General features: G+C 42.1%; 1 protein-coding gene across 9 annotated transcripts in view; it reads right to left on the bottom strand.

Moving 5' to 3' along the window:
* DYNC1I1 (dynein cytoplasmic 1 intermediate chain 1) overlaps positions 1-27295 on the bottom strand; it is a 231916-nt gene that overhangs the window by 51361 nt on the left and 153260 nt on the right. For all 9 annotated transcript variants that reach the window (XM_083469062.1, XM_083469069.1, XM_083469066.1 and 6 more), the window contains 4 exons: positions 17759-17905; positions 11466-11579; positions 10503-10636; positions 10046-10190 (listed from right to left, as the gene is read on the bottom strand). In XM_083469062.1, the coding sequence (XP_083325188.1) occupies positions 10046-10190; positions 10503-10636; positions 11466-11579; positions 17759-17905 (540 nt within the window). The remainder of the gene's footprint in view (positions 1-10045; positions 10191-10502; positions 10637-11465; positions 11580-17758; positions 17906-27295) is intronic.

Genomic DNA, 27295 nt, shown 5'->3' with positions numbered 1-27295 from the left:
TATAATATATAAATTTATAATGCTTCAGGTGTGGAACTCCAACTGTTATCTTTATTCTGTTCTGCGTGTGAAAACTGGAGATTCCTTCTGTCCATATATGGTGTTGTGTCTTTCACTTCCCAGTTGTTGTTTTCTCCCATCGTGATTTGGGGCGGAACTGAATCTCAAAGTTTCTCAGAAGTCTTATCTCTCGGTCCTTGTTTCTATGTCTCGGAACAAGCGACAGTCTGCTAGAAACCATTCTGTCTCACTAGTAAAACATGTCACAGATCTTCGCCATTTTCATCTCAGCCTAGGAAAAGGTGGGCAGTTTTCTCAGCACTGAAGATTTAATACTCCTTTTCCAACTCCCAGAATCTCTGCAGCATTCTTATCACAGCCCCCAAATTCTTTTCCTTCCAGCAAGAGATTTATGGCCCAATTAAACTTTATCTTAGATTACAATCCGTCAGTAGCACAAACAAATCTCAGTCTGTTTTTTCTTGTCTGTTGTTTTTAAATGGAGCTGAGGGGAATTACTGTCTTTCCAACACAGTCATACTTGAGTTCCCCCCCTTCTTCATTTCAGATCACACACAGTTTCCATTTTTGCTTGTTAATATCAATATTACTCCAATGTCCCTTCCTCACTTGTAAATATATTTTTATCTTGTATTCTGGAGAGGATTGCCAAATCATAAATATATAAAAGAAGCTTAGAATAAACAAACTGTGGGTTTCCCTCTCCCGAAACGATTCCCACACTAAAGAAAATCTCATCTCAGTTCAAACCCTTGATCCCTGTAGCTGATATGTCCGCAGTGTGTTATTGCAACCCTTTTCCATAATGCGCTGGTACTATAAATCCAACTACTGTAAATGGATAACCTCTGCTTCTTAATGGCGATGTAGGAGGGTTTTCGCCAGCTGAAGTGCTTTTGTACTCAGCGCCTCCCTGCCTTCCACATTCCATGCCGGAGTGAGAACCAGGTACCAAGACGAACTGCGAGCAAAGCCCATTCCCTGGAGGGAATTTGTAAGGATGATTTACCCTCTGCCATCCTTGTTTTTTGTTCGCCGACAATCCTCCGCCATCGTGGGGAATGCCTCCATTAAGGCAGGTGGGACCGGAAGCCTATGCACACTTTCTCTTAATGTCTGCATTTTTGTGCACATTTGGGGGTTGGAGAACTGCATTGCAAAACTGAGAGAAGTGCAAATGTTAAACTATAGGGCACCCCATTACCAGACTGCAAGCAGTTTCATTTCCCACCAACATAGCATGGGAAGACTTTTGCCCTGGTCCAGCTCCCATTTGCACTGTTAGGACTGATTAACTACAGCAAAGCATGTATACAAGGGCTCTCTGAGCAAAGAAAAACCACGCAAGTGGATGGCATCAGCTCTCACTTCAATTATTTCAGTAGCCATTCAGATGGGGAGAGGCCAAAGCTCAGTCAAGCAGTTGCTTTAAATGCAGAAGGCCTCAAGTTCAATCCATGGCATCCAAACTTAAGCTCCAGGATCTGCATACATATCCTTAGCAAACTAAGCATAATTGGCTTGAAGCAAAGGACTGTTGATCCATTTGCTTCAGCACCTAACGCTTCTGCACCCCTCACCCCCATGAATAGTTTCAAGACTCTTCCCAATGAGCACATGGAATCACTGAGGACAGATGGTGAATTCTCTGGCCAAAAATGTTCGCAAAACATCTCCCCCATGTTGGCTTCATAAGGTGGTACAGTCAAGAACTTCTGTAGCTCATAGCTGTCACTGCTTCCCTTTTTTAAAAGGGAAATTCCCTTATTCCGAATAGGATTCCTCGCAAGAAAAGGGAAAAGCTGACAGCTATGCTGTAGCTGGCCTTGCATTTGTTTCTTTTCTTGTAATGGAGACTGAGGGTGTTTTGACTAGGGCCATATTTATTGAAGAGACTATCAAGGCCATGGACTAGGACCTGTGAGTTTTGTGATATATATTTTTCCCAGTTAAAGGGATCCATGCCAGTAGCCCGACCTGTGATTTTCATAATGCTGTGCTGGTTTTGATGGTATTGTCACAGTAGAAGAAATAAAGTTTATTAAGTGGTTCCCGGCAATTTCTGAGAGGTCCGCAAAACCTCAGAGTTGAGAGCCACTGATAGTTCATCCTACATGAACAGATCTGCAATTTTGTGCATACAAGAAACTGCTCATGAAGTCTTTAAAAAGAAGGGGGGGGGGGACCGTGTGGTTACAGTGGAATAGATAAGCAAAATCAAGAGAAACATTGTGGAAAAACTCAGTGCCGGCTTTTGATCACCTGACTTCACTTTGGTTTTGCTCCTTCAAATTACCTAGAGAAAGACCATAATCTTCTCCTCATACAGCTGGATGGGAGCCAGACCTCTGGCTCCAGAGGTAAAGGGCAAAAAGTAAAAATCCTGTCTGAACAAGCAGCTCCACCCATTCCTCTGAGTCAGTTTGGCTTTCTGACAACAAAATTGAGCTCTGAAGAAAATTCATTCATTGCTTTGCTTCTGGACAAAACTCAAAATGCTGAGCTCGTACAACAGACAGGCAGATCCCAGAGTAAGCCAGAATGCTACTTACTGACGGATCTACAGCTAGACCATGTAGTTTACTGTAATGACTAGGATGCTTTTAATTGTTCATCTGTAGGACACAAAATATTCAGAAGTAGACATATTTTCAGAAGATATCTGGTTTTAGGATTACCAAGTAGGGCAGCCTTGCAAATCTAGTCCTCCTGCCCCCGCCCCCCATTACTAACCCTCAAACATGTTTACTATATTTCTTCTGTTAGACACTTGTGGCCTTATAAGGATGAAGAGAGAACCGGCTTTTGCTTCTCTGTCAGGTCACCTGGTGTGGGACGCAGGTGGCGCTGTGGGTTAAACCACAGAGCCTAGGACTTGCCGATCAGAAGGTCGGCGGTTTGAATCCCCACGACGGGGTGAGCTCCCGTTGCTCGGTCCCTGCTCCTGCCAACCTAGCAGTTCGAAAGCACGGCAAAGTGCAAGTAGATAAATAGGGACCGCTCCGGCGGGAAGGTAAACGGCATTTCCGTGCACTGCTCTGGTTCGCCAGAAGTGGCTTAGTCATGCTGGCCACATGACCCGGAAGCTGTACGCCAGCTCCCTCAGCCAATAAAGCGAGATGAGCGCCGCAACCTCAGAGTCGGTCACGACTGGACCTAATGGTCAGGGGTCCCTTTACCTTTACCAGGTCACCTGGAGAGGATTCTTACCCGGCACAGGCGATTAAGTGAGCGAGTTTACAAATTGGATTAGGGTGATGCACAGAGAATAGCTCCTATCGTGCTCCTGGCTGAGTTCAGTGCCATGCATCTGGGCCTTCTGGAAATGCCCGAGATGATCATAGTTCAATGATACAGCACATGCCTCGCAGGCCGCAGGTCCCAGGTTCAACTCCAAGTCAGGCTAGAAGGTTTCCTGTCTGAAACATTACACCAGAGTTTCCCAAACTTGGGTCCTCAGCTGTTTTTGGACTGCTACTGCCACCATCCCTAACTAGCTGGACTGGTGGTGAGGGATGATGGGAACTGTAGTCCAAAAACAGCTGGAGACTCAAGTTTGGGAAACTTTACATTAGAGACTTGCTGCCAGTTGGTGTAGAGAGAATGCAGAACTAGATGGATCAATGGTCTGACTCAGTATAATCTGTTCCCTATATCCCAGAAAAGGCTGATAACTCTCCCCCCCCCCTCAATGCATTCCCTGTGCTCAAAGCAGTGAAGTGGCTGCACATCCTAGGTTAAAACCCACATTGGCTCCTGTGGGCTGGTACGGACCAGGTAGGCCCACAAGTCTCAACTGCAAGGACTTTGAAACAGTGAAACTACTAAATTAGATAAGTAAAGAAATGCCCTTTTTGCTACTGCAATTTGAAATGGAATAAAACAAATAAGGGGACTGGGGAAGGAATGTTTCAGTGGCTGGGCTTTTAGGGTAGATTCATTTGAGATCCACAAGAAAGCCTTGTTCATCCCCTAGTTCTGCTGTAATGTTCACTCAGCAAGGGGGAATAAGTTTGTTTCCTAAATTGTATATAACTTAAAAACCAGATCATGCCACCCACGTTCATACCAGTAGTCTCCCTGAGGTCTGGCCATGTGGTTTCTCTAGCCAAGGCAGAAGAAAATTCTTTATGCCACTTTTGTCTTACTTCCTTACTTCATGTGGCTGATACAGTCTAGATGAGTCTTGGGTGTGTTTGCAAATACGATGCTATAAACTGCTTCCTGCTCTGAAGACAGTGAAATTTAATGTGACCTGGGTGCAGAGGGAGTGAACTCTTTTATCCACGTTTGTTAATTTTCATTTAGAGGTTTTTTCCTTGCTAACTGAAAGGGTATTTATTGATGCTACAATGTATGCCATGCATTTCTATTAAGGACACTGTTGAAGGTCTGGCCAAGCAAAACAAGAACTTCTGTTCTATAGCGATAGAAAAATCTTTACCACAACAATAATATTGTTATAGGTTTAAGGGGGGGGGTCAGTCTGGATGATATTCACCGGTCCCTTCCAGGCCTCTGATCCTTGATGCAGCAATGTTTAGAATCTAGTAGAAGAGGTCACTGAACTAAGTCAGACAGGTTGCCTTAGCTAGTCAGCTGGACTGCCACATATGTGTCCAAAGACATGTTGCCATAAAGAGAAATGGGTGGACCTTTTACTACCTTACCTGGCTGGACGCCATGCCATCCTAGGATGGAGAACAGGGGGCCAAGGGGTGGGGGCAGGGTGTGAGATAGAGTTTTGGCTGATGCTGGAAGCTGAAGACACAGAGGCTTGTCTTGCCCTATACTGTACCCAGAGCATGGCTTGGGGCTTTTCTGGAAACCTAATGGGGAGGCAATAAATTTTGGAGTCTTAATGCAGTGAGCACCTTCATCCTATGCTCAGGTTGTATAAATAGAACCACATAACCTAAGGATACCACAGCCTCCATTGACCTTCATTCCAAGGAAACTGAACCCAGGATAAGCACAGGCAGCCCTGCTGTCTCTTGGTACTCAGAGATGGGGGACCTTACAATAACATACAATATGATACTAATATATGATATTAATATAATATTATAATTAATTCAGCAGGGCCACACTGATAAAATAATTTTTAAAATCACTTAACACGGTTACATTTTAAAGAGCATTGCATGATTACATCTGCACCTCTGCTATATGGCCAGTATTGTTTTATGGTACAATACAGAAAGAAATTGACCCAGGACTCGATCACACCAGAACAAAAATGTGGACCCCATCCTAGAGTTGTCCCAGACCTTTTCCACTTTAAATGCATGCCCCCACCAAATTTGGACTTTCCAAGAATTAAAAACACACTTCGTTTAAAAGGGTGGGGGGGGGTCTGAGATAACAATGGGGAGGTAATTATGTGGCTGCCCTAGCATTAATGGGGAGACAATCTGGTGTAAATCCACACTCTGCTCCTGTATGGACAAGCCCCTAGTGTAAACTACTTAATGCTGCCAAAATGGGCACATTAGGCATTCTGTAAAGGGGCATGGAGAGTGTGGGCATATTTATGAATGACCAGAGCCTGGCAGCTAAGCTTTCATGGGAGAGGAAAATCTCTGGCAATCTCCACCAGATGGAACTTCCAATTGCTTGGCAAGAGGATCCTGAGCTGTTTCAGGATAATCACCATTTATATGTCAAGTGAGCTTTCATTTTAACAATTCCCCCAATTGTTAAATTTCAGGGAAAGGTCATGGTTCAGTGGCAGAGCAATTGCCTTGCATGCAGAAGGTCCCAGGATCAATCCAGAAGAAGAGGAGTTTGGATTTGATATCCCACTTTATCACTACTCTAAGGAGTCTCAAAGCAGCTAACATTCTCCTTTCCCTTCCTCCCCCACAGCAAACACTCTGTGAGGTGAGTGAGGCTGAGAGACTTCAGAGAAGTGTGACTAGCCCAAGGTCACCCAGCAGCTGCATGTGGAGGAGCGGGGAAGCGAACCTGGTTCACCAGATTACGAGACTACTGCTCTTAACCACTACACCACACTGAGCGCACCAAGTAGGGCTGGGAGAGATCCCTGCCTGAGAGCTGCTGCCAGCCAGTGTAGACGATGCTGAGCTAAATGGGCCAATGACCTGACTCAGTATAAGGCAGCTTCCAATGATCCTACGGACCACACAACAGACAGATTTAAGAAATGGGGGAGGGGCATGAGACAGATTAAGAGGAAGGACACATGAGAAGAACGTAGCACAGTGCTCTCACTGCAGGACTGCAAGAGCATAAGATGGTGCAAGGGGGAAGCAGAGGAATTTGGCTGGAGGGGAAAGAAAAAGATTAAAGGCACAGCTTCCCACCAATGCCACCATACCTGACCATGTAGGAGAAACCACACAGAAAAGAGTCCATGCCTTCCCTCTTCTCCCCAGAAAGTTTAAAGAAATTGCAGACACAGGAGGGTGGGGGGGGACATACACAAAGTATGTCATGCATTAAATAGAGAGAAAAGTTATGGCAATCTATAGCGAAAGAGGGAAGGAGAATAAAAATGTGAAATCATAGAAGAAGAAGAGGAGGAGGAGGAGGAGTTTGCATTTGATATCCCACTTTATCACTACCCTTATGAGTCTCAAAGCACTAACATTCTCCTTTCCCTCCCCCCCCCCCACAACAAACACTCTGTGGGGTGAGTGGGGCTGAGAGACTTCAAAGAAGTGTGACTGGCCCAAGGTCACCCAGCAGCTGCATGTGGAGGAGCGGAGACGTGAACCCGGTTCCCCAGATTACGTGACTACCGCTCTTAACCACTACACCACACTGGCTCTCCAGTGGACTATTGGACTATTATATGCTTCTGGGTGAGCTGACACCATCCAAGTCCCAAACTAGACATGACATGACATGATTCTTTGCATTTAATGTGCAAGGTTTTTTTAAAAAGGCAAGTTGCACGTGTGTATGTGATAATTATGAGAATCATAGCAGGCATGGATAGGGAATTCAACCCCTTCCTCCCTTGCTGCAGTCCTGAGGAAAATCCCTCTTCTGAAGCTGATACTTTGGGCAGCAAAGCCACATTGGTGCCACTACGAAGATGCCTTTAGCATGAGCTGCAGTTTGGTTCTAATCTGTTTCTTTTCCCTGCAGTCACTTAGTACAATATTAATTGTTCTCCCTTGTTTGCTCTCCTTTGGGCCCCTCTCTTTTGAGAGGGCCTCTTGTTTCACTTAATATTTGCTTCTTGTTCTCCATCCTTACTCTCGGCTGGCCTTTTTAGAAAGTGCAAAAATGTTTCTCATTACTCATTTTCAGTGAAAATGTCAGTCAAAAAATTATTCCTTAAAAGTAAGAAACTGAGGCCAATATAACAATCCATGTAAATGTATACTTTTGGTACAATTACATATATGGAGTTATTTTAGGGGGGCTGCCTATAACAGAGGGACATGGCTGCATTTGAACAGAATACTAACTCCTCATTTGTCTGAACCATGCTGGCAACAAACCACAAGGTGTTGTTTCTTTCAATGGTATTTTATGGGCAATCCCCAAAGAAAAATTTCCAAGACATCTCTAACATGAATATTCTCCTATACAACCATGCTATTTAGGCTATACATGTTTTTAAGTTAATGGCTCAAAAGTAGCAGGAAAAGTTGCACCTGAAATCCTGTTCAGTCCTGTACAGTCTACTCTCAGAAGCCAACACTTTCCTTTTGAAGCCATAGCTAAGATTATTTAAGGCAGAATAATGGGGTGTTTTGATAAAGAAATCTAAGAGACTCAAGTCTGCTTTTCTTCATGTGGTATTATAGAATTCTGCATGATAACATGATAAGGAGTACGGCCATTGCTGCACATTAACATTTGTTAATAATCCCTAGTATAGCTTAATGAGCAGGTGGCCTTTAGAAAACAATTTACATGTTCAAAGCAGTAATACCTAAATAGATACAAGATTCAACAGATTCATCCCACCAGGATATCTCTTGACTTTTCGGCATCCTGGTTCTACTTTCATGGTGTGCTGTGATCTCATGTCTCATTAACATCAATATAGGAGAAAATTATTAACATCAATATAGGAGAAAATTATAGCAGAAAATTATTGGATTCCTCACAAATAAAATTCCTAGAGGTTCTTGAAAGAAGGCAGTTTAAATCAGGTTTGGCTGAGTGGTTTAACAATCAATTTGTCCTCCCAGGGAACTCTGGGAATTGTAGTTCTGCGAAGGGAGTAGGGGTCTCCTAACAACTCCCACTGCCCTTAACAAACTCCAGTTCCCATGATACTTTGGGAGAAGCCATGACTATTAGAAAACTATTTTTGTTGTTGTTTAGTTGTGTCCGACTCTTCATGACCCCATGGACCAGAGCACACCAGGCACTCCTGTCTTCCACTGCCTCCTGGAGTTTGGTCAAACTCATGTTGGTAGTTTCGAGAACACTGTCCAACCATCTAGTGCTTTAAACACTTTGTGTAGATGTGGTCAAGAATGCTGTAAGAGGCAGGGAGATAATCTGACCACAGCAACTTATAAACCCCCCGCCAACCTTCCAGATATACCAAGTCACATGGAAACCACTTCCCCATAATGGTCGTGAGGCTGACTAGGACCATTTTTACCTAGCATTACACCAAGCAAAACATCCGGCAATTAGCTGCATGTTTTCCCACAGAGATACACTCAAGACTCCTTAGATGTGGGGTGGGCAACAGGCAACCATCACAACATTTGCTGCAGGCCTTCCCCTTGCTGGGAAAATTAGCCACAGCCTGCCACAGCCTCTTTGTTTCACTTAATATTTGCTTGTGTGTTTCAATCTTATTTATCAGACTGGGGTTAACTGGAATACATGGGTCCATGTACAAAGGAGCACAGGAAGAAATCCACTGCTCCCCAGAGAACAGCAGCTTAAGTCAGAACCTATGTAAAGTTTCTCAGGCCAGCTTCAAACAGTCTCCACCAGGCAGTTGTCACACTCCTTCACATATTTGTACTTACACACACACACACACACACACACATACACAAAATCAATGGCCTTTCCCCTGCTCTATCATCAATATTAGCAGGCATAGAAAAGTATGGTGTGTGGGTGTGTATATATGCCCTTCATGCAAATCCTACGGCAGCAAAAAGCAGAGCTTAAGAAACACATTAAAACAAGGTAATTCAAAGCATATCAAAACAAACAGTAGCCTCTCAAGGACTGGGAATTTGCAACCCACCCACCCACCCACACAAAAACTGGGTGCATTTTCAGTAGGTACCAAAAGCTCAACAGAGTTCACTCTAAGCTTTTCGCAGCTATAATAAGCAAAGGCCAGTGGGGGGGAAATGCAGTGGGCACTGAATCAAGCAGAGTTTAGATCTGAAGCAATTCTTGACACTGCTGCATTTTCATTCAGATTTGTGTGGACATGCAGTTAAAATCTGAATTCAAATCCTGGCTTCAGTGAATGACCTTAGGCATTTCTCAGCCTCTCTTCACAGCACGATGGATGATGTCTGGTTGATGTCACATTGGGCCATTTGGATCCTTTATCATCTGCTAGCCTTAATTATTGCATATGATGGGCAGATACTATGCTCATCCTTGTATAGGGTTGATTCTTGAGAACTATGAGCCATCTAAGGAGCCATTTCCTTTTATATCGGGAATATGTTGGGGGCCTGTGGGCTGCATTCACCCTTGGCCAAGTCTTCAGAGAGATGAATGCTAGTAGAGGGCATGGCCAAGAGTGAGTGTGGCCACCCTACACCCCACATGCACATTCTCACAGGCATGCACACAAAACACACAAATATAGGACACACACAGGACACACATGGGTGCAGGACACACATACAGGCACACACACAGGCCCCTGCTCCACGTACATCAGTTGAGAATGGGAGCCGACGCTTTCTCCCCACTCATCTGATGTGCAGGAAGTGAGTGGTTTCCATCTCTGTCTAGGCCAGAGCCCCAAAGAGGATGAAATCCACCCCCAGCCACTCATTAGTTAACGTTGAAGACCCAAACCAGCACTGCTAACCCCATCTTTTACCTTTGTAGTCCACAGCTTGACGGTCCAGTCAAATGATGATGTCACAAATAGATGGGAGAAGTCAATCGGACCCACTGCCATGTGGCAATTGATTCCTGTCACAGGACCTTGGTGGCCTTCAAAGATTTCACCAATGCCCGCTTTACTGTATAAGGAGAGAGGTGTACACTTAGGAAACATCCAACACCAGAAAATGCTGCAAATCTTGAGGTTCTATCTGTATTCCTTCCCCACCCCCCTTAAAAGTGCTTCAGGTATGGAGTTTTGATTAGGGAAACAAAGCTAGTAGAAGGCTAGAAGGTAGAATCACTTCTCCTATGAAATTCACAATGACCACTTCCCTCATCATGTCTGTTTTGGCCCTTATTGTAACCTAGGCAACCTAGAGATATCTACTATGAGCTAAATGCAGTTAGTAAAACAAAAACAAAAACCACACACACATACACACAAATACCTTCCATGACGACAAGCTGTGTAAACAGTGCCCTCTTCACTTCCAACTACAAAGTTATTGACGTCTCCAGTTGGGAAAGCCATTCCAGTAACTGCCACTGGCTTGGATTTATTGTACACCAGCTCCATGCTCTCCTAGCAAAATAGAATTTCCCCCAATGAGTTGTTTCTGAATATATTACAGAAATAAAATACTATTTTCTTAATAAATTTTCATTGACAACAGAGAGCTGATCATTGTGGACCACCTGAAGGAAGTTCATGGACCACTGGTGGTCCACAGGCCACAGCTTGGGAATCACTATTCTAGATTTTGAATGGGCCAATGGCTCTTTGTTCCCAGTCTTCTCCAGCCAGATGGACTACAACTTCCATTAGCCATAGCCAGTTGGGATAGGAGGTGCAGTCCTAAACATCTGCAGGGCACCAGGTTGGAGGAGAATGTTTTCTAGAAAGGTAAGAGTTAGTGCCAAACCCAACAATGACTACAGCAACACAAGAGCAGGGGAGTGAAAGGGGCAGAAAAATATTTGTCAAACTTTTGAGATGATCTCCTTGCTTAGCATAGTCGCTGGATGCAGATAATAAGCTGTACTTTTCTTGAGTGCCACACAACAATCTAGTCTTGCCTTTATCTAGTCAATATTTGCTAAAGAATGCGGTAGAGTAAGTGTGATATTCACCACAGGCGACTTGTATGATTACCTGTGCTTTAAAATTGATTATTTCATTTTCACTTGAAATTGACCTGCATATTAACGCATAACAGTAATTACATGATTTGTGGCAGAGGAAATGGGCTTTGGCTCTTAGAGGAGCCTATTGCTGGAAATAAGCTGCACTCTTTCAAGTGCATCCACAGGTTTTAGTTTGTATAGGATGTGAAGTTTGGGCTTTTAGGGATGATGTGGGTATCAGCTTTAGCTCCAGCACTTTCTTCTTGTGTAGGTAAAAACAAACCCACCTGTGGAGTTGAGAGCATATCCAGGCTCCAGGAACACATTTTGCCATCTGTCGAAACGGTAATGAGGTTGTGAGCATTCTGTGTCCCAACGACATTTACACAGTATACAGGGTGCTGAAAACACACAAAATGTCTGGAATCAGAGGGTGCCTGCTCACATTTTGAAAACATACGTATCCAAATGATTCAGACATATTATTTGCAAAGGAAATCAGGTTGCCACATAATGCCCAGAACTCCTTTGTTTGCCGGGTAGGATTGTGAACTTTTTTGTTTTGTCAAAAACTTGATTTTTTTACAAGAGTAAACAACAACAACAACAAAAACCAAAGTCCCCCTTCCCTCTCAAAGCTTCATTTTACACCATCATAAACTAACCAAAATGATGACTGCTGTGAAGATGGATTAAGTGGGGGAAATTTCACCTGCAGGGATACATTATCATGCTACTGATGGTGTTTGATGCTAGAAAAGTAAGAGCAAAAAAGAGACAAATCTTCAGACGGAGCAAAAATGTTTATTATTTAATGAAGAAAATAGGTGCAGTTGGGGGGGGCGCGCGCGTATTGCAGCCACCATCTCTAACACAGCTTGGACTTTGCACAAAATATTTTCATTCACACGTTTGAGGGATGGACATGAATGTCAACAAATTCATTAAGACCTCTTAATCAAAGGCCAATATATGGTCTCATTTTCATTGAAGATAACCTGAAATAACTGTGGCAGGCTATTGTATTATTTTAGATTTACAATGAGCCACAATTCTCTCCCACAAAGGGAAGAACTGGGTCTTGAGCATACCTATAGCTGTGCTTCCCTACAGTCTCCAGTGTGTGACGACTGACTGTTAAGGTGGCCTTGTGTCCTACTTTCCGTAAGACAGCCCTGTATTTGAAGGGTTGTTAGGGACTCGTTTTTGGAGTAGTCCTCTCTTTGAAACAGTTCCCTGGTCCAACGCCCGTTTAGGGAAACAACATGGAAGGAGACCAAGGGCCTTGAAGTTGACCAGCAGCAGCAGAGTGCACAGGCACACAAGTCACCTCAGAGCACTCTTCTCCACCACAATTTAGGTTGTGCAATAAAAGTGGATTTGGGGCCCTTGTGCAACAAACCTGCTTTCTTCCCCCTGCATCAAACTTTTTGAGTTAAGGGAAGTGACCAGAAAAAGTGCTGGGAAGTACGTGATAACAATCGCTTGGCACCACGCCGCATAGCCTTCCTGCAACCAAATCAAGAATCAATGTTCAATAAACTAGATGTGGCCTAACTTGTCCTCTTTGAAAGCTGCTTTTTCATAAACCAAGCGGTAATCGGGTTTTAAGAACACATGTTTGAATATAACACCAATCGTGTACACCAGCCTTCCATAACTTGCTGCCTCTCAGATGCTGTTGGCCTCTACCTCACATCAGTGCCGGCCAATATGAACAACTGCTGGGAATGATGGGAATTGTAGTCTAAAACATCTGTAAAGCACAAGGATGGGGAAAGTGGTGTGCATGCATATTAGCTTTTATTCTGGCCAAACGGGCTGATCAAACATCTGATGAGTGGTAGGAGGGAGGTGATGTTTGGCCTGTGTGTCTGCCTGCCTCCCTGTATGTGTGTTATCTGCATGTGTGTTTGTGGTATGTGTTTAACAGACTGCATATGCCCCTGGATTTTGTGTGTGTTTCTCTCTGTCTATCTGTCTCTCTCTCTCTGTGGTGTGCATTAGATGTGTAGCTTGCGTGTGCATAACAGGAGTGGGCATCCCATCTTTTGTCCTGGTGTTCCCCCTCTGCTGCCAGAGGGCTTGCAAAAAGAGCAAAAACAAAACCCAACTAGTCATTCCTGCCTTCCAGAAATTGCTTAATAAAGGCAGGTCAATCAAAGTTAGATGGCATATTTGACTACAGCATCTTATATGGACTTTATTCATTTTAAATCCCATTGGATCTTTTTCATATGTGGTTTCACGGATGGGTACATGAAAAACAGCATGACAAGAAAGCTAATTGTGTGTGCGCGCACCAGCGGGGTTATTCGATTCCATTGCCACCCTTGCTTAGCTCTTACTCATTCCACCAGCCAGAGCTGGCCTTCCGCATGTGCCTCTATGAAATCAACCCAGCCAAGAGTCAGTTCATACCAAAGCTTATTGAACATTTGCCCTCCTCACTATGGTGCTTATACAGGTTGGTAACATGGTCCTCTTAAGCAGGGAACATCAGGGGCGAAAGGAGGCAAAGTTCAAATAGGTGGAGCACCATTCAGTAGCACGAGGATGCCTCCCTGTTTTCCTTGCAGCGCTCTCTTTATGCAGTGTCTGGCTTTAATCAGAGCTGTCACTTGTCAATTTCATAAGCAATAAGTCTCACTGCAGAACTGAAAGGGATGTTTCGAGCGCAGAGTGGGAGGCGGGGGGAGGGGGGAGGGGAAACGCCAACTGTACTTTGAGGAGAATCTTGCTGGGCTCCCTCTTTTCCCAAGAGGAGAAGATGCCATCTTGCTTTTATTTATTTTGGAAATGAAATCATCATGCTAGAGGGTTTTTAAAAGCTTAATTAAAATTTCCTGTTATCCCAAATGCAGATGTGTGGTGGGTGTGAAAGGAAATTAGTGAGTAATGTGTGGTGGGACTCTCTTCCCTTGTGAATCCTGGCACCAAAGGCGGAGGGATAAGCTCAGGAAATTTGGAAGCCAGCGGTTGGTGGCAACATGGGATGTATTTTCCAGTGGGGGAAGGGAGCGAATCTTGTTTTCATACAGACTAAAATTAAATTTTAAAAGTGAGTATTGCATTACCGGACGGCTTGCTTTGGTGGAATTGAATGGGTTGCCTCAGTCTCAAGGCAGAATCAGCACACTTAAGCCCATGGCTTTCCAGGATGCTGCAAGACGCAGTCAGCTAATGAATTAAACCATTCACAAGACAAGCCTTAACCTACTTCGCAGGGTTGTTGTGAGGATAAAAAGGGGAAGACGAGAATCATGTACACCATATTGGAGCTCCTTGGAGGAAAGTTGGGGATAAAAAAAATAAATCATGTACAACAAGAAAAGGACAGGAATACTTAAAAATAAAAAAGGTTTTTTTCTGGCCGTGTTTGAAGCAAGAGGAAGAACAAGCAAGTGGTAGGTCCCGTGTAGGGAGAAGACAGAGAAATGCTCTTGGCTCACATAGAGGAGGAATTGGTCAACATCTACTTTGCCTCTGTCTTTATCCAAAAGGAAAGCAGTGCCCAACCTGGTGATAGATAACAGAATAAACGATGTAAGAAGGAAGCTGCAGTCCAAGATACGAAAGGGGGTGGTAAGGGAACACGTAGTTTCTCCAGAGGGTGGATTGGGACTCACTACCAGGTTGTGGCCTGATCTAAGGTGGTACAAGGTGGGATTCTTTGGAATGACATGATATAAATTTAAGAAAAAGGTAACAGCAGCACTTTCCAGAAATGGATCTCTAAATGCATGTTTGGGTTAAAGGCAGTCTGCGTCTGGTACGCAGATGGTGCTGTGGGTTAAACTACAGAGCCTAGGACTTGCCGATCAGAAGGTAGGTGGTTCGAATCCCCGCAACGGGGTGAGCTCCCTTGCTCGGTCCCAGCTCCTACCAACCTAGCAGTTCGAAAGCACGTCAAAGTGCAAGTAGATAAATAGGTACTGCTCCGGAGGGAAGGTAAACGGTGTTTCTGTGCACTGCTCTGGTTCACCAGAAGCAGCTTAGTCATGCTGGCCACATGACCCGGAAGCTGTACGCCGGCTCCCTCAGCCAATAAAGCGAGATGAGCGCCGCAACCCCAGAGTCGGTCATGACTGGACCTAATAGTCAGAGGTCCCTTTACCTTTTTAGTCTGTGTCTGAAAATGTTGAAGTCTACTGCAATAATGGATGGGGAAAGTGGCTTACACAGAACAATATTTGAACTCTTTCTCTTTACGCAAATAATTTAGATGAGTCTACAAAGAGTTTACTCAATCCACCATTGCTACCTATCCTGTCACCTGAAATTCATGCGTTGAATATAATTACTACATAGGGCTTATGCACATAAAGACCAACATGTGTAGACCCAAACTACAGAAATGTTAGTCCCTAATAATCCCAGGAAGCAGTTGCATAATCCATATGCAAACATCTTGTCCAACTGGTGGATGTTAAGTGGGTCTGGAGGTAAGATGAGCAATCCATTCTGCTCCCAACTGGAATCATGCCAAAACTGCCCCAAGGTTTACGGAGTCATTTAAAAGCTTGGTATAATTGAAATGTAAGATGGACACATGATAAAAGCTAGGTCTTAATTTCTGCTTATCCTGAATGGCAGACTCCTCTAACCATGATCTGATGTGATCCTTGTAGTAGTTTGAATTTGACATGTAATATGCACACAACATATGCTTATAAATACATCTTCTGTGTTCCAGCTGAAACAGTTGTAATTTCTAGTGCACACATTTCCTGTGTCCCAGGTATAGACTTGTCAGCAGGGATTGACAAGTGTTAATAGAATGGGGGGGGGGGGGATGAAATCAGTTTCTTCAACACTAGGTAAACATTTTGAGTGACCTGCATAGTCTCCACAAGCTTCCTATATTACTAAGTCATCTTCCTAAAATGACAATGTTTACAAGTGTAGCTTGGTGACTAGTCATCAAAGGAACACCATCAGTGGATTAATTAAATTGACCTAACTCTAAGATGTGCATTACTCATGCACGGCAAGTGTTCTGATGCCAGAAATTTGGAGCAACATATTCCTTTTTTAAATAAATGGCTGCACGCTAACCTCATTGCTACCACAATTCATCTTTTACACTTGGATGTCACAATTTTTAGATCATGACTTTCGAATTCAGCAGTGACCAAAATCAGTTTAATTCAATCTGGACCTGAAAGCCCTGGGATATTGGTTGGGTGATCACAACATTTCATTATTTTTAACAAATAGCAAGCTTTGTTACTGTCCATTCCCCCACGGAGCACTCAAAACTGTTGAGTTTTTAATGATTTTTGACAGAAAATCATACAAGAAGCCGGTGCAGTTTATACTGCATCCCACAATCTGCCGGCATTTGTAGTCCAATTTGTGCAAAATGATCTGTGAAATAATCATAACTTGTCATATTTTATGGTGATTATATCCTCCCCCGACCCCACCGAGATCTTATTTTTTTCTTTTAAAAGGCAATTTAAGGTACAGTATCAACATACCCATTTTCACAGGGCTAAGCTACATATTACACATGGTGATCAAGACTGATATCCAGGTTTTATTTTATTCTGTAACTAAATTCAGCCATTGGATGGGAGGCTGCTAGTTTGATTGGGAAAGTGACACTACCGATAGTGGTGATTAAGCCTCCCCTCTAAATTACCACCCTCCATGCAGTTATATGGTTCATGGGAGGAAGCAATATGGAAGTGTGTGTCTCCCCTCCCCCTCAGGCAGAGCAAACAGCTGCTTACGGAGAAGCTTCTGACTGCAAAAATGAGGCAGGAAACTTTGAATGTCCCAATTTCCATACAATTGCAGTTTGTTCTTAGAAAGGGGTGGCATGAAGAAAGTATGAGACGAGCTTCTCATATTTATTTCAGCAGAAATTAGGCCACTTAATGAATCCAGAAAGGTTGAGTGTCTGCCTTATGAATCCAGAACTCAGCAACTTTACCCTCTTTGCCTCAGGGGATGCTCTAGACTTCAGCGATTTAGCAGGACTCAGTCACTGCTGTTCTCCTTTAAAGTGGAAGTGGATTATCAGGTTCTCTCTTTTTTCCAGGACACTGATTACAGCCTCCTCAAAGACGCAATTGTTAAATCACAGATTTCTCAACAGAGCAGGACCATACAACCAGAATAACATCGGAACTTCTGTCAGGTACTCACGGGCACGTTACTGTATTTGCAAATAAATCTGTCTTCAAAATCACAGTTGCCAGATCCTGGAAAAGCACTCTTCCCTTGAATTGCATCAAGGCACCAAGGAAAGGTGCAGCGCTTTCTGGCCTTTCCATACAGTGGTTGACTTACCCACTGCCCTTGGACTTGCTTCAGGGTAAAATGACAGTCCTAATGGTCATAGATGGGGAGCAGGGGTACGCAAGACAACCAGCCGAGCGACATAATTAAAGGCACAGGCCCTGCCTGGGCAAGGAATTTGTAGCCCTGATAGTCTACCCTGCCACTTACTATTCAAAATTACAAGCTCTTTATTATTATTATTTTACTTAGCGTACAAAAATATTACACTGCAACATCCTGCTATTGATATTTGTCCTTAAAAATAATGATAATGGGTTTGATCCTTTACCGTGTGAGCAGCTGCAGAAAGGGGTGTGCGCTGAACTGGGGTCCTCCTGTGACTCCGATTATCCCACAGCACGATTTGGCCGGAATAGGTCCCTCCGACAACCAGGTTTGGATGAAAGCGGGCGAAACAGACAGACATCACAGAAGACTAGAACAAAAAGCAAAAAGGGGTAGAAGAATGAAGGGTTTTCTTTCTTTCCTTTGTTTCTATTAGAAAAATAATCCTAGAATTAATACTCTGAAACAAATACTCCTTTGATGCCTTGTTCTTTGAAAAACCTTTCAAAATATAGGGCTGCTTCACACATGCATCTGTATGCATGAATTTAACTTTCTTCTCAGTCTTTCCACCCTTTTGGTCAGCAATGTTGAACCAGTATCCAGTCATTTGCTGTCGGACTCCAACTCCCATCAGCCCCAGCAAATATGGTGAGGGGTCCGGGGAAATAGGATTTGTAGTCCAGCAACATCTGGGGCACAGGTTCCCCATACCTGATTAAGGTGTTCAAACAAGCTAAAGTGTTTTTTAAAAATTGAAATATTAATCAAATGTCCCCAATTCCCCTTTACTCTGCTAAAAGTTTCATACGCTTATCTGATGCTGTTATTTCCTGCTGCCTTGCCCACCAAGCACTGCAGTTTCATCAGTGGTCAAGTGCAACATCAAAAAATGTAGTTTCCATCATTTTCAGAAGGTGCCCTCTTCCACAAGTTTATCCGCAGAAATATCCGTTGTGATAGGTGGCACAGGAACAGAGAGCCCTTGAAAATCAGCAGCTGTGGAGCTGCCCTTCCATTTCTACAGGCTGCAACAACCCTTGAAGACCAGGTCCGATGTATTATCATTTCATATCAAAGCTTTAATCAGACAACCACATGCTTTATCACTAATGACAAACCTTGTATGACAATAGCAGCAGATTTTTAAAGCCAATATCTGCAGTGCTGAACACACTCTCTGAAATGGCAGTTAGGTTGCACTAATGTTTTGATAACAAAAATAGCCCTGGATACTGACAGAGTTATCTTAAAGATTACAGAGAATAGTTTCAGGCTTTGCTTTTCCTGAGCTATGGGAAGTTCTTGGAAAACTTTACAGCAGGTTGGGGCATCACCAGGTGCTGCTGGACTCCAATAAGCCCCAGCCAACATGCCCAATGGTTCAGGGATGATGGCAGCTGTATTCCAACATCTGAAGATTCTTCACCCTTGTTTTACAGCACTGTTCCCATGTGAAGGAGAAAACACACTGAAGACTTGTGGGCCCTGATCCAACAAAGTGTGTAGGGCTGGGGCAAATGTGTGTCTACACTGTAATGCTCTTCCAGGCCCCAATGAACTTAGAAGGTGCATCTGCCTAAAATTATATGTCCATCCCTTTTTGGAATTGTCAAGATGGTACATCAGTTTTATGTCAGCATCCTGCCGACACAGCACTCTAATGTAGAAATGTTTCCACGGCTGAATTAGAAGACCATATCTGCAGCATTCAACAAAAGCTCCACATTTATGGAACTCGGAATAAAGGGAAGATGTACAAAACATATGGGTTCCTTTACACTGGAAGAGGTTTTTTATTTAATAAGGCAACGACTACAACCAATGTCTTGAAGAGGAAAGAGACCATGTATTTGTGGTGTGATCTGCAATAATCAGAAGTGTCTGATGGCCCTGGTTGCAGGACAGTGTGATCTGCTAGGATTATATTCTTCTGGAAAGTCAATAAAATTTTGTGTACTTTTTCACAGTGCAGAATAGCCCAAATTATTTATTATATAGTCTAACTTTCCTCAGAGAAACTCAAGGTTCTGCCCTGCACATCATATCCTAAACAACAACAACAACCCCCTGAGGTAGATTAGGCTGAGAGATGGTGACCCATGGTAACTCAGGGAACTTCATGGCTGAGTGGAGATTTGAACCCTGGTCTGAGCTATGCCACACTGGTTCTAAATAAAAAGTATATTCCTTTATCTTTCATTTGAGGGGATGTGCTAAGCATCCCAGAGGCTTCAAGCTAGCCACCAATGGAACAGAAATTTGGATGAGATGAACTTTTAGTCTCATCCAGCACTGTGTCCTCATGTCTCATTTTTGCTCTGCCTTTACTGTGTGCAGTACATACAGATCTAAAAATGTTCATTTGTGCCTGGTAAGGCTGTTTTTTATTTTGAAGAATTAATGCAGGCCAGATTTGGATTAGTGATGGCACATCCCTTTAACCGCAGATGGATATGCTTGCAACAGATAGTAATTTACATTATCTTGGTTGGGAAGCCTGACCTCAGGACCCACATCTGATGTGCACATGGGAAGTGTGAACTGGCTGCGCATACTGGTGTTCATGTATCAGGATGGCTTTCTGCCAGCCATTGCCTGGACCCATCTGGAGGAGAGTGCTAAATAAATATTACTCTAATATGAGATTTAGATTTGCATTTGGTGAAGTGTCTTCTTCAGAAATGTCACTCCCTGGGGCATTCTGTGGGCTGCGAAACAATATTTCATTTGTGGGCACTGGAAATGCGAAGAGTTTAGAAGTATTTCCAGCTTCTGACAAAGCAAACACCAGGCACCTCCATATTAAAGAAACACACGTGGCCAGTGCTGTTCCGTGATTTAGGCCATGTGTGCAGAAGACATGGTGGCCTGTAGGTCTGTTTGCACTCTTAATGGCACCACAGGGTTTTAAAGGCACCTAGAAGCATCTCGTTTTAGTCCTGTTGGGGTAGGGTTGCCATATTTCAAAAAGTGAAAATCCAGACAGAAAACTTGTTGATTTTCCCAGACATTTCATCAATTTCCTCTAGGACACTGCTTTCGGCTGCAGTTTTCCGGATATGTCCGGAAAATTCTGGAGGTACAGCAACCCTATTCTTAGGGCCAATTTCAGACAGTTGAAAAGGGCCCCATATAATTGTATTTCGAATCCAATTTCCAGAACTAAATTTCCTTGGAAACAAGGGGGGGGGGGAGAGATCAGAACTAGGAAACTGGCCTTAAAAGAACTAAACTGCTAAATCCAGTTAGTGGGTTGTAGCCACCAACTGGACTTTCACTGAAGGACTTTCACTTGTGTAACAGGTCTCCCTTTTCCTTGTCCCCACCTCAAATTTGCTCCAGGGGTTTGGGAGAACTCCCATAATAAATTTGGAGGGGCACGAAGGAAGAGGGGGAGGAAGTGCTGTTGTGCATGAGAAAATCCTTGTTCTAACAGGACAATTTCCTTGGGTACAACCATCTAGGACCAGATTTTCTGGATACTGATAAAAAAACCCAACAGCTCTGCTTGATTCAAAGTACCAGCATATTTCCTCCTTAGTCTTTACCAAATGGAACAAAGCATTATCTTCTGACAACAGTAGCCCAGTGGACATCAGCAGATAAGGAAATAGCATGCATTATAGCTTAGAGTTATAAAGTGGGCATTGACAGAGGCTTATAAAATCATAACGGCTAAAGAGAGAAATTATTCCCACTCTCTCAAATGTCTTGGCTCAGATAAAGAGCTACAATTGCCCCGTATGGAGCTTTATTTGACCCCAGCATGTCAGTTCTTGCAAGTTTGTTCACCTTAACAATGTCTTCAAGATCCTGTGGGATGAAAGTAAGGATAATACTGATAAGGTCCCTAATCTTATCCTAATTTTGCCACAAAAAGAAAACAAAAGACAAAACAAAGCAGTTTCCATTTGTTTCAGACTTCTCTGTGTTACCATTGCATAATAGGATGACAGTACTGTCATATGCTAAATAAGGAGAAAATAAAAAGTTTTCCGTAATTTAAACAGCAAACATGTCAGAAAGAAAAGCATCAGAAGTTTATTTCAATATAAGGCAGCATATTTACAATCATGTCTTTTCAGAAGTGAGAATTCTTCCAGATGTGGACAGCTTTTAATACTTGCTATCTTATCTTCTACGTAAGAGCTATGGAAGGATACTGGAAAGATTTTGGAGCTGGAAATTATTTGCGGTATCGGGGGGAGGAATTAACTTTAACTAAAAATAAAAACAGTTGATAGCCTTTTGCATAGGAGGGGGGGGTTTTGGAAGAAAAAAAACAAACACTTCAAACCAAATGTCAAAATCCCATTTAATTAAAAAAAGGAAGTTTATATTTCCATATGGCATGTGTTGACATCTATCCCTTTGATTTACAAGAGTATGGACTACAGGGAGCAGATTGCTTTATTCAAGAGAAATGATATAGGGAAGGAGGGCGATTTGACAGGAAAGAGTGTAGGCTGCCTTAACTTCAGTGCTTGTTAAAACATGAAGGATTAATGGTAAAAAGGGAGGGAAGAATTGTGAATGTCTCCAGTTGAGGATCTTCAAAAATGTTTGGGGTTTCTAAGAATGTCTCAGGCAACCACATGAAAAGAGACTTAGCCACACAGCTCTCTAAATCCAAAACTGGTACCGCTCTACTTATACCATCAAACCAACTGACTTGAAATAGAGCCACAAATTGAATTTATTTATTTTTATTGAAAAAGTACTAAGTCCTTGAAAGGAGCAGAATGGTGTGTCAGGAAATCCAGAGACTTTGGGAGGGAGTTTATAATGCAGGTACACAGCAGCATGCACAAGCGCTGGATCTCTGCTGCGGCGAGTGTCAAATCCCAGTGGCTGCATTTTCTAAAGAGAAGCCATTTTCTTTACATACAGCCTTGTTCAAAATGGAAGGCCTGCATCCTAAACCACGTCATGCAAAGGGCAAACTGGTGGAATTACATTGCTCTCTATGCCCCTAAATCTGCTGGGTTGAGCTGCTTAAGCAGGCCACAAAGTTACGTAACCCAATTTAATAATTCAAAGAGCTACATTGTGTTACGTAGCTTTGTGGCTTACTTCGGCAACTCAACGCAGCAGTTTATTTTCTGAGACACTTAAAAGACAAAATCACAACCCTTACATGTGCATTATTTAATTTATCTCTATGGGACTGCACCAATGTTACAGGCCAGTGAGTTCAAACCTTATAACCTGCTAACCAACTTACTTGTATTGATGAATACAAATATTCATCAATGGTCTCTTTCCAAGCAACCTGTTTATTAAGCATTCATCCTTGTTTGTTATACGATGTTGTGTCATATCAGTGTCATCCCACACTTTCTACTGCATTTTCCTATCACTTTTCTTACTGTAAGAAGTCCTATGGGGGTTGGCTTTGTTGCTCAAGAGCTCAAAATCAACTTCAATTATGCTACCTCAATTTGCCGGTATGTAATTGAATCCCACCTCAAAATGGCAACAGTCTGGAAGCACCCAGTAAGAAATAAAGTGAACTGAGTTTTGATGACAACCATATGGAACAAAACAGAAAGTATTTCAGCATTCTGCATAATAAATTCCAGAAACATCACTGTAAAGATACAACTTTGTTTTGAATCACACAATTCCATACCAGGCACATCTCAAAGGAGCCCTGACATGATTTAAAACCACAAATTTAAACTGAAGAACACTATGGGTCACGTAAAACAGCTTCCACGATTCCCTCCTTCTCTTCATTCCACACATTGCAGTCTACAGTCTACTAGGTAGCATTCGCACCATGCTTTTAAGGCAGTATGACAGCACTGTAAATAGTCATGACTTCCACCAAAGAATTCTGGGAGCTGTAATTTTTTGTTAAGAGAGCTGAGAGTTGTTAGGAGAGCTACAATTCGCAATCAAAGCCTCTTCCCTGGGAACTGTAGCTCTGTAAAAGGAATGGGAATCTCCTAACAATTCTTTGGGAAAAGACATAACTGTTTCAAGTGGTATCATACTGATTGAAAGGATAGCATAAATGTAGCCCTAGTCAGTACACAAAATGTTTCAAACAAGCAACTTTCCTTTGTAAAAAAGAAAAGAAAATGAAAAATGGAGAGCACAAAGAATTAGATTAAATGCCCTGCTTCACCACAGTTAATTTATAGTAAGCCATACAGCTTTGAACTTGGATCCTATTAAAAATAATAATAAATAGCAATAAATATCATTTTCTTTTTATCCAAGGTCAGAAATCCAATGTGAGAATTCTCACTTTTCATTTTTGTCAAAAAGTATTTGATTGAACTAAACGTCTGATGTTAAAAGGGTTAAGTACAACACAGGTAGCTACAAAGAAAGTGCCTCAGCCTGTTAATGAACTCCATTCTGCCCTGGTGAGACCACCCTCCTTTTTAAGTAAGTGGTAACTCAATCCCTATGTTAACTCAGTTGTGTTTGGGCTTCTTCCAAGTCAAGAAACTCGGTGTGATAAGTCAAAATGAATTGTCTGTAATAATTCACAAAGTGTCCATAACCAAACTCAAACAAAAGGCTCTTCAGTCAGGTTTTACATTTCCTTTCTCAACACTTTTATTTTCCATTTCTCACAGAAAGTAAAGTCATACAAAAATCCTGTGTAGTTTCTGCTGACCTCAAATACGAGGGCTTTTGATGGAATTCCTGGTTTATTTATCACATAAGATGCATAAATAGTGTAGGAAATAACTGGTGAGTAAAAAGACATAGGAATACTTCTTCCTCACACTTTGCACATTTAGTAGGGAGTAATTCAGTGGGAGTTACTTCTAAGCAAACATGCTTACAATCGTGCCACACATTGTCTCTGTTCAGATGTAATGGTAAACTGTGGCTCCAGAGGGATGGGAACAAGCCTAGGAAAGCCTGGGGCAAAAACACACCCAGTACAGCTGTGAGGTGAAGATTGGAAGCTTTCAGTAAATCAGTTTAACATTATGTCCAAATCCTAAACTGTGGTTACTCTTAACTCTCTATTGGAATAAGCCAGTTTTTAAACACACAATTTGAACAGGACTTCTTTTTTTGTAACGGTAAAGATCAACCATAGTTTGCTGGGTTCAGAAGGGATGACAAACTGTGGTTAATAAAAAAATGGAAGCAAAGGCTTCAGAACTCCTTGTCATCGAAAAGGGGGGGGGGAGCACACAAGCCAAGACTCAACTAGGGTTATTTCCATCACAATAAACAATGGTTTATCATGCTGTCCAAATTTAGCTATTGTCTGATAGGCCATCTTGCAAACCTGCTACTCTGGGTCTCTCATCTGCCACTTTTGGCAGCCAGTGGTACCCTGTTCTCTGTCACCCTATTTCTTTTTGATATTCAACATGGGTATTATCAATAGGATATGTGACTTCTCAAACCGCGACCCTGGAAGCATAGCAGGGATTAAGCAGAGGAGGAAAGCCTTGGCAATCCAAACATTAAGGCTTCATGTTGATGGCTGGGGTATGTCCAGAAAACAGAAATAAAGTTATGGGATATATTTAATTTGATCAAAGTCTTGTGGTGTAGGGGTAAGCAAGCTTCTGATTTACACAAGAACTTTTCATCTTGCAGAATAAACAGCTAAAGAAATACAGTATAAATACACCACAATGTGGACCTAAGAGAAATATGTAATTCAAAAGCTTTCTGAGTACTTTCTGTCTTCAAAAGCAGAACCATATATGCTTTGCATCTTTCATTTATTATAAGGAAAAAATGTTGCATTCTGATGTCTGAGCACATTTTCTTTAAAACCTGTTGCTGTTGCTCTAATCTTCTTTGAGAACTGAACTGGACATTGGTGGTACCCAAATCTACAAGACCAACGAGTTTACAAATCATGTGCAACCACCACAGTCATCAGAATCCTCTTCTGTGCAGTTTGGTTGAACCTTAAGACCTCATCAATGATCGGGGCAATTTTAGCAAGTAGCCCAGAGGAGATCTAAGGATAGATAAGCACATGTTTACATTTCGTGCTTTACCCTAATTGTTTCTAAGCAATTGACATTTGGTGCTCTTCAATCTGTGTCACTTGGGCACACTTCTATCAGTTCACTGTCAAAATAATTACAGTAATCTCTTCTTATCTTTTGATTTAATTATAGCTTCTGGGGAAGACTGACAGACTATTATATTTGCCCAAAGCCATCCCTTCCACTAATGTATCATTTACAAGTCGTGTCAGTGGGTAATTAGAAATAATCTAAAATTAATTGAACATTGCACTGAGCTATGTTGCTAGTTTGGGAGAGTAGTAGAGGTGTAGCAGAAAACCCAGATATGCCAGTTGCTCAGACCACTTCGTTTGAGAAGGGGCAATAAACGTAGTTGAAAAGTCAGCAATAATGTATATTACAGCACTCTCGCCCTAAAAGAAAACCTAGTTCTAGAAAGTTCCAGGGTCTGGTAATGGGGAGGAGGCTCTTCGCTATGGTGGGTTCAAGCAGATTAGGGCTATTTTTTAATTTTATTCTTATTAAATTTTGGAAAGAAGAAAGAATACGGAGAAAAGTAAACACAGAATATCATAAACAGAACCACATGTACCTTCCCATACACAGAGATCCACTAATGACAGACAACTTGTGAGTGCTGCCGCCTACTACTGTAAAATGAGGAGCAACAACTGAGGACTTTTTCCGTTATAGCCCCAGGATTGAGGAACCACCCGCAACAAGAAACCCACCAAATCAAGGAACTTGGTCTGACTAAAAAGGCCTTTTAAAAAATAATAATTGGTTTTTCCATGTATACTTCTTCTAACAATATATCTTTAACAATTTTTCATATTTCCACGCTACTCCCCTGGACTTCCCTCATATTCCTGTTTTGTTTTATTTCCATATTGTTCACCATGCGTATTGTTTCCCCAAAATTTTCCCAATACATATAGTCTTATTTTTTGTTGTATAGAGTTGTGATTGTTTACTCAAACCCTGCCAATGAGTCCATTTCTTTATGTTGCCTCTTCATATATGTTGTAAATGATTCCCATTCTCCTTTGAAGTCTTTGTTGTCCTTTTCATGTAATTTTTCTGTTAGTTTTGCCAGTTCTGCATATTCCATAAGTTTCCCTTGGCATTGTTCTTTCGTTGGTATCTCTTCTGTCTTCCAAGTTTGTGCTAATATAATTCTTGCTGCTGTTGTTGCATACATAAATAATTTCCAATTTTCTTTTTTTACATCTTGGTCTAAAATTCCTAGGAGGAATGCTTCTGGTTTCTTAATAAAAATCTTTTTAAACATTTTTTTCAATTCATTATATATCATTTCCCAATAATTTCTAATCTTTTTGCATTCCCACCACATATGATAGAATGTACCATCGTTTTCTTTACATTTCCAACAAGTTTTATACATTTTGACCACTTTCTCTGGTGTTATATACCATCTATACATCATTTTCATATAATTCTTTCAGTAAGATACAATATGTAAATTTTAGATTCACCTTCCACATCTTTTCCCAATTATATATTATGACCTAAATCCTGAGCCCACTTTATTTGTGCTGACTTTACCATTTCATCTAATGTTTCCCCATAAAGTAGAAGAGTGTACTTTTTAAAAGTAATTTCGTGTCACTCTTGACTATCTCTTTTTGAAAGTTTGAAGCTGTATAACTGAAACCTTTCTTAATGTCTTCCTTAAACTGTTCATTTAATTGTCTATGATATAACCAGCTTTGTAAAAAGGTCTTCAATTCCTCATATCCTTTCAGCCTTAATCCTCTTCCCGCCTCTAT

Source organism: Podarcis liolepis (assembly GCF_965112155.1).
Source record: "Podarcis liolepis genome assembly, chromosome: 12".
Lineage (NCBI taxonomy): Eukaryota > Metazoa > Chordata > Lepidosauria > Squamata > Lacertidae > Podarcis > Podarcis liolepis.
This window is presented reverse-complemented; position numbering and strand designations above follow the sequence as displayed.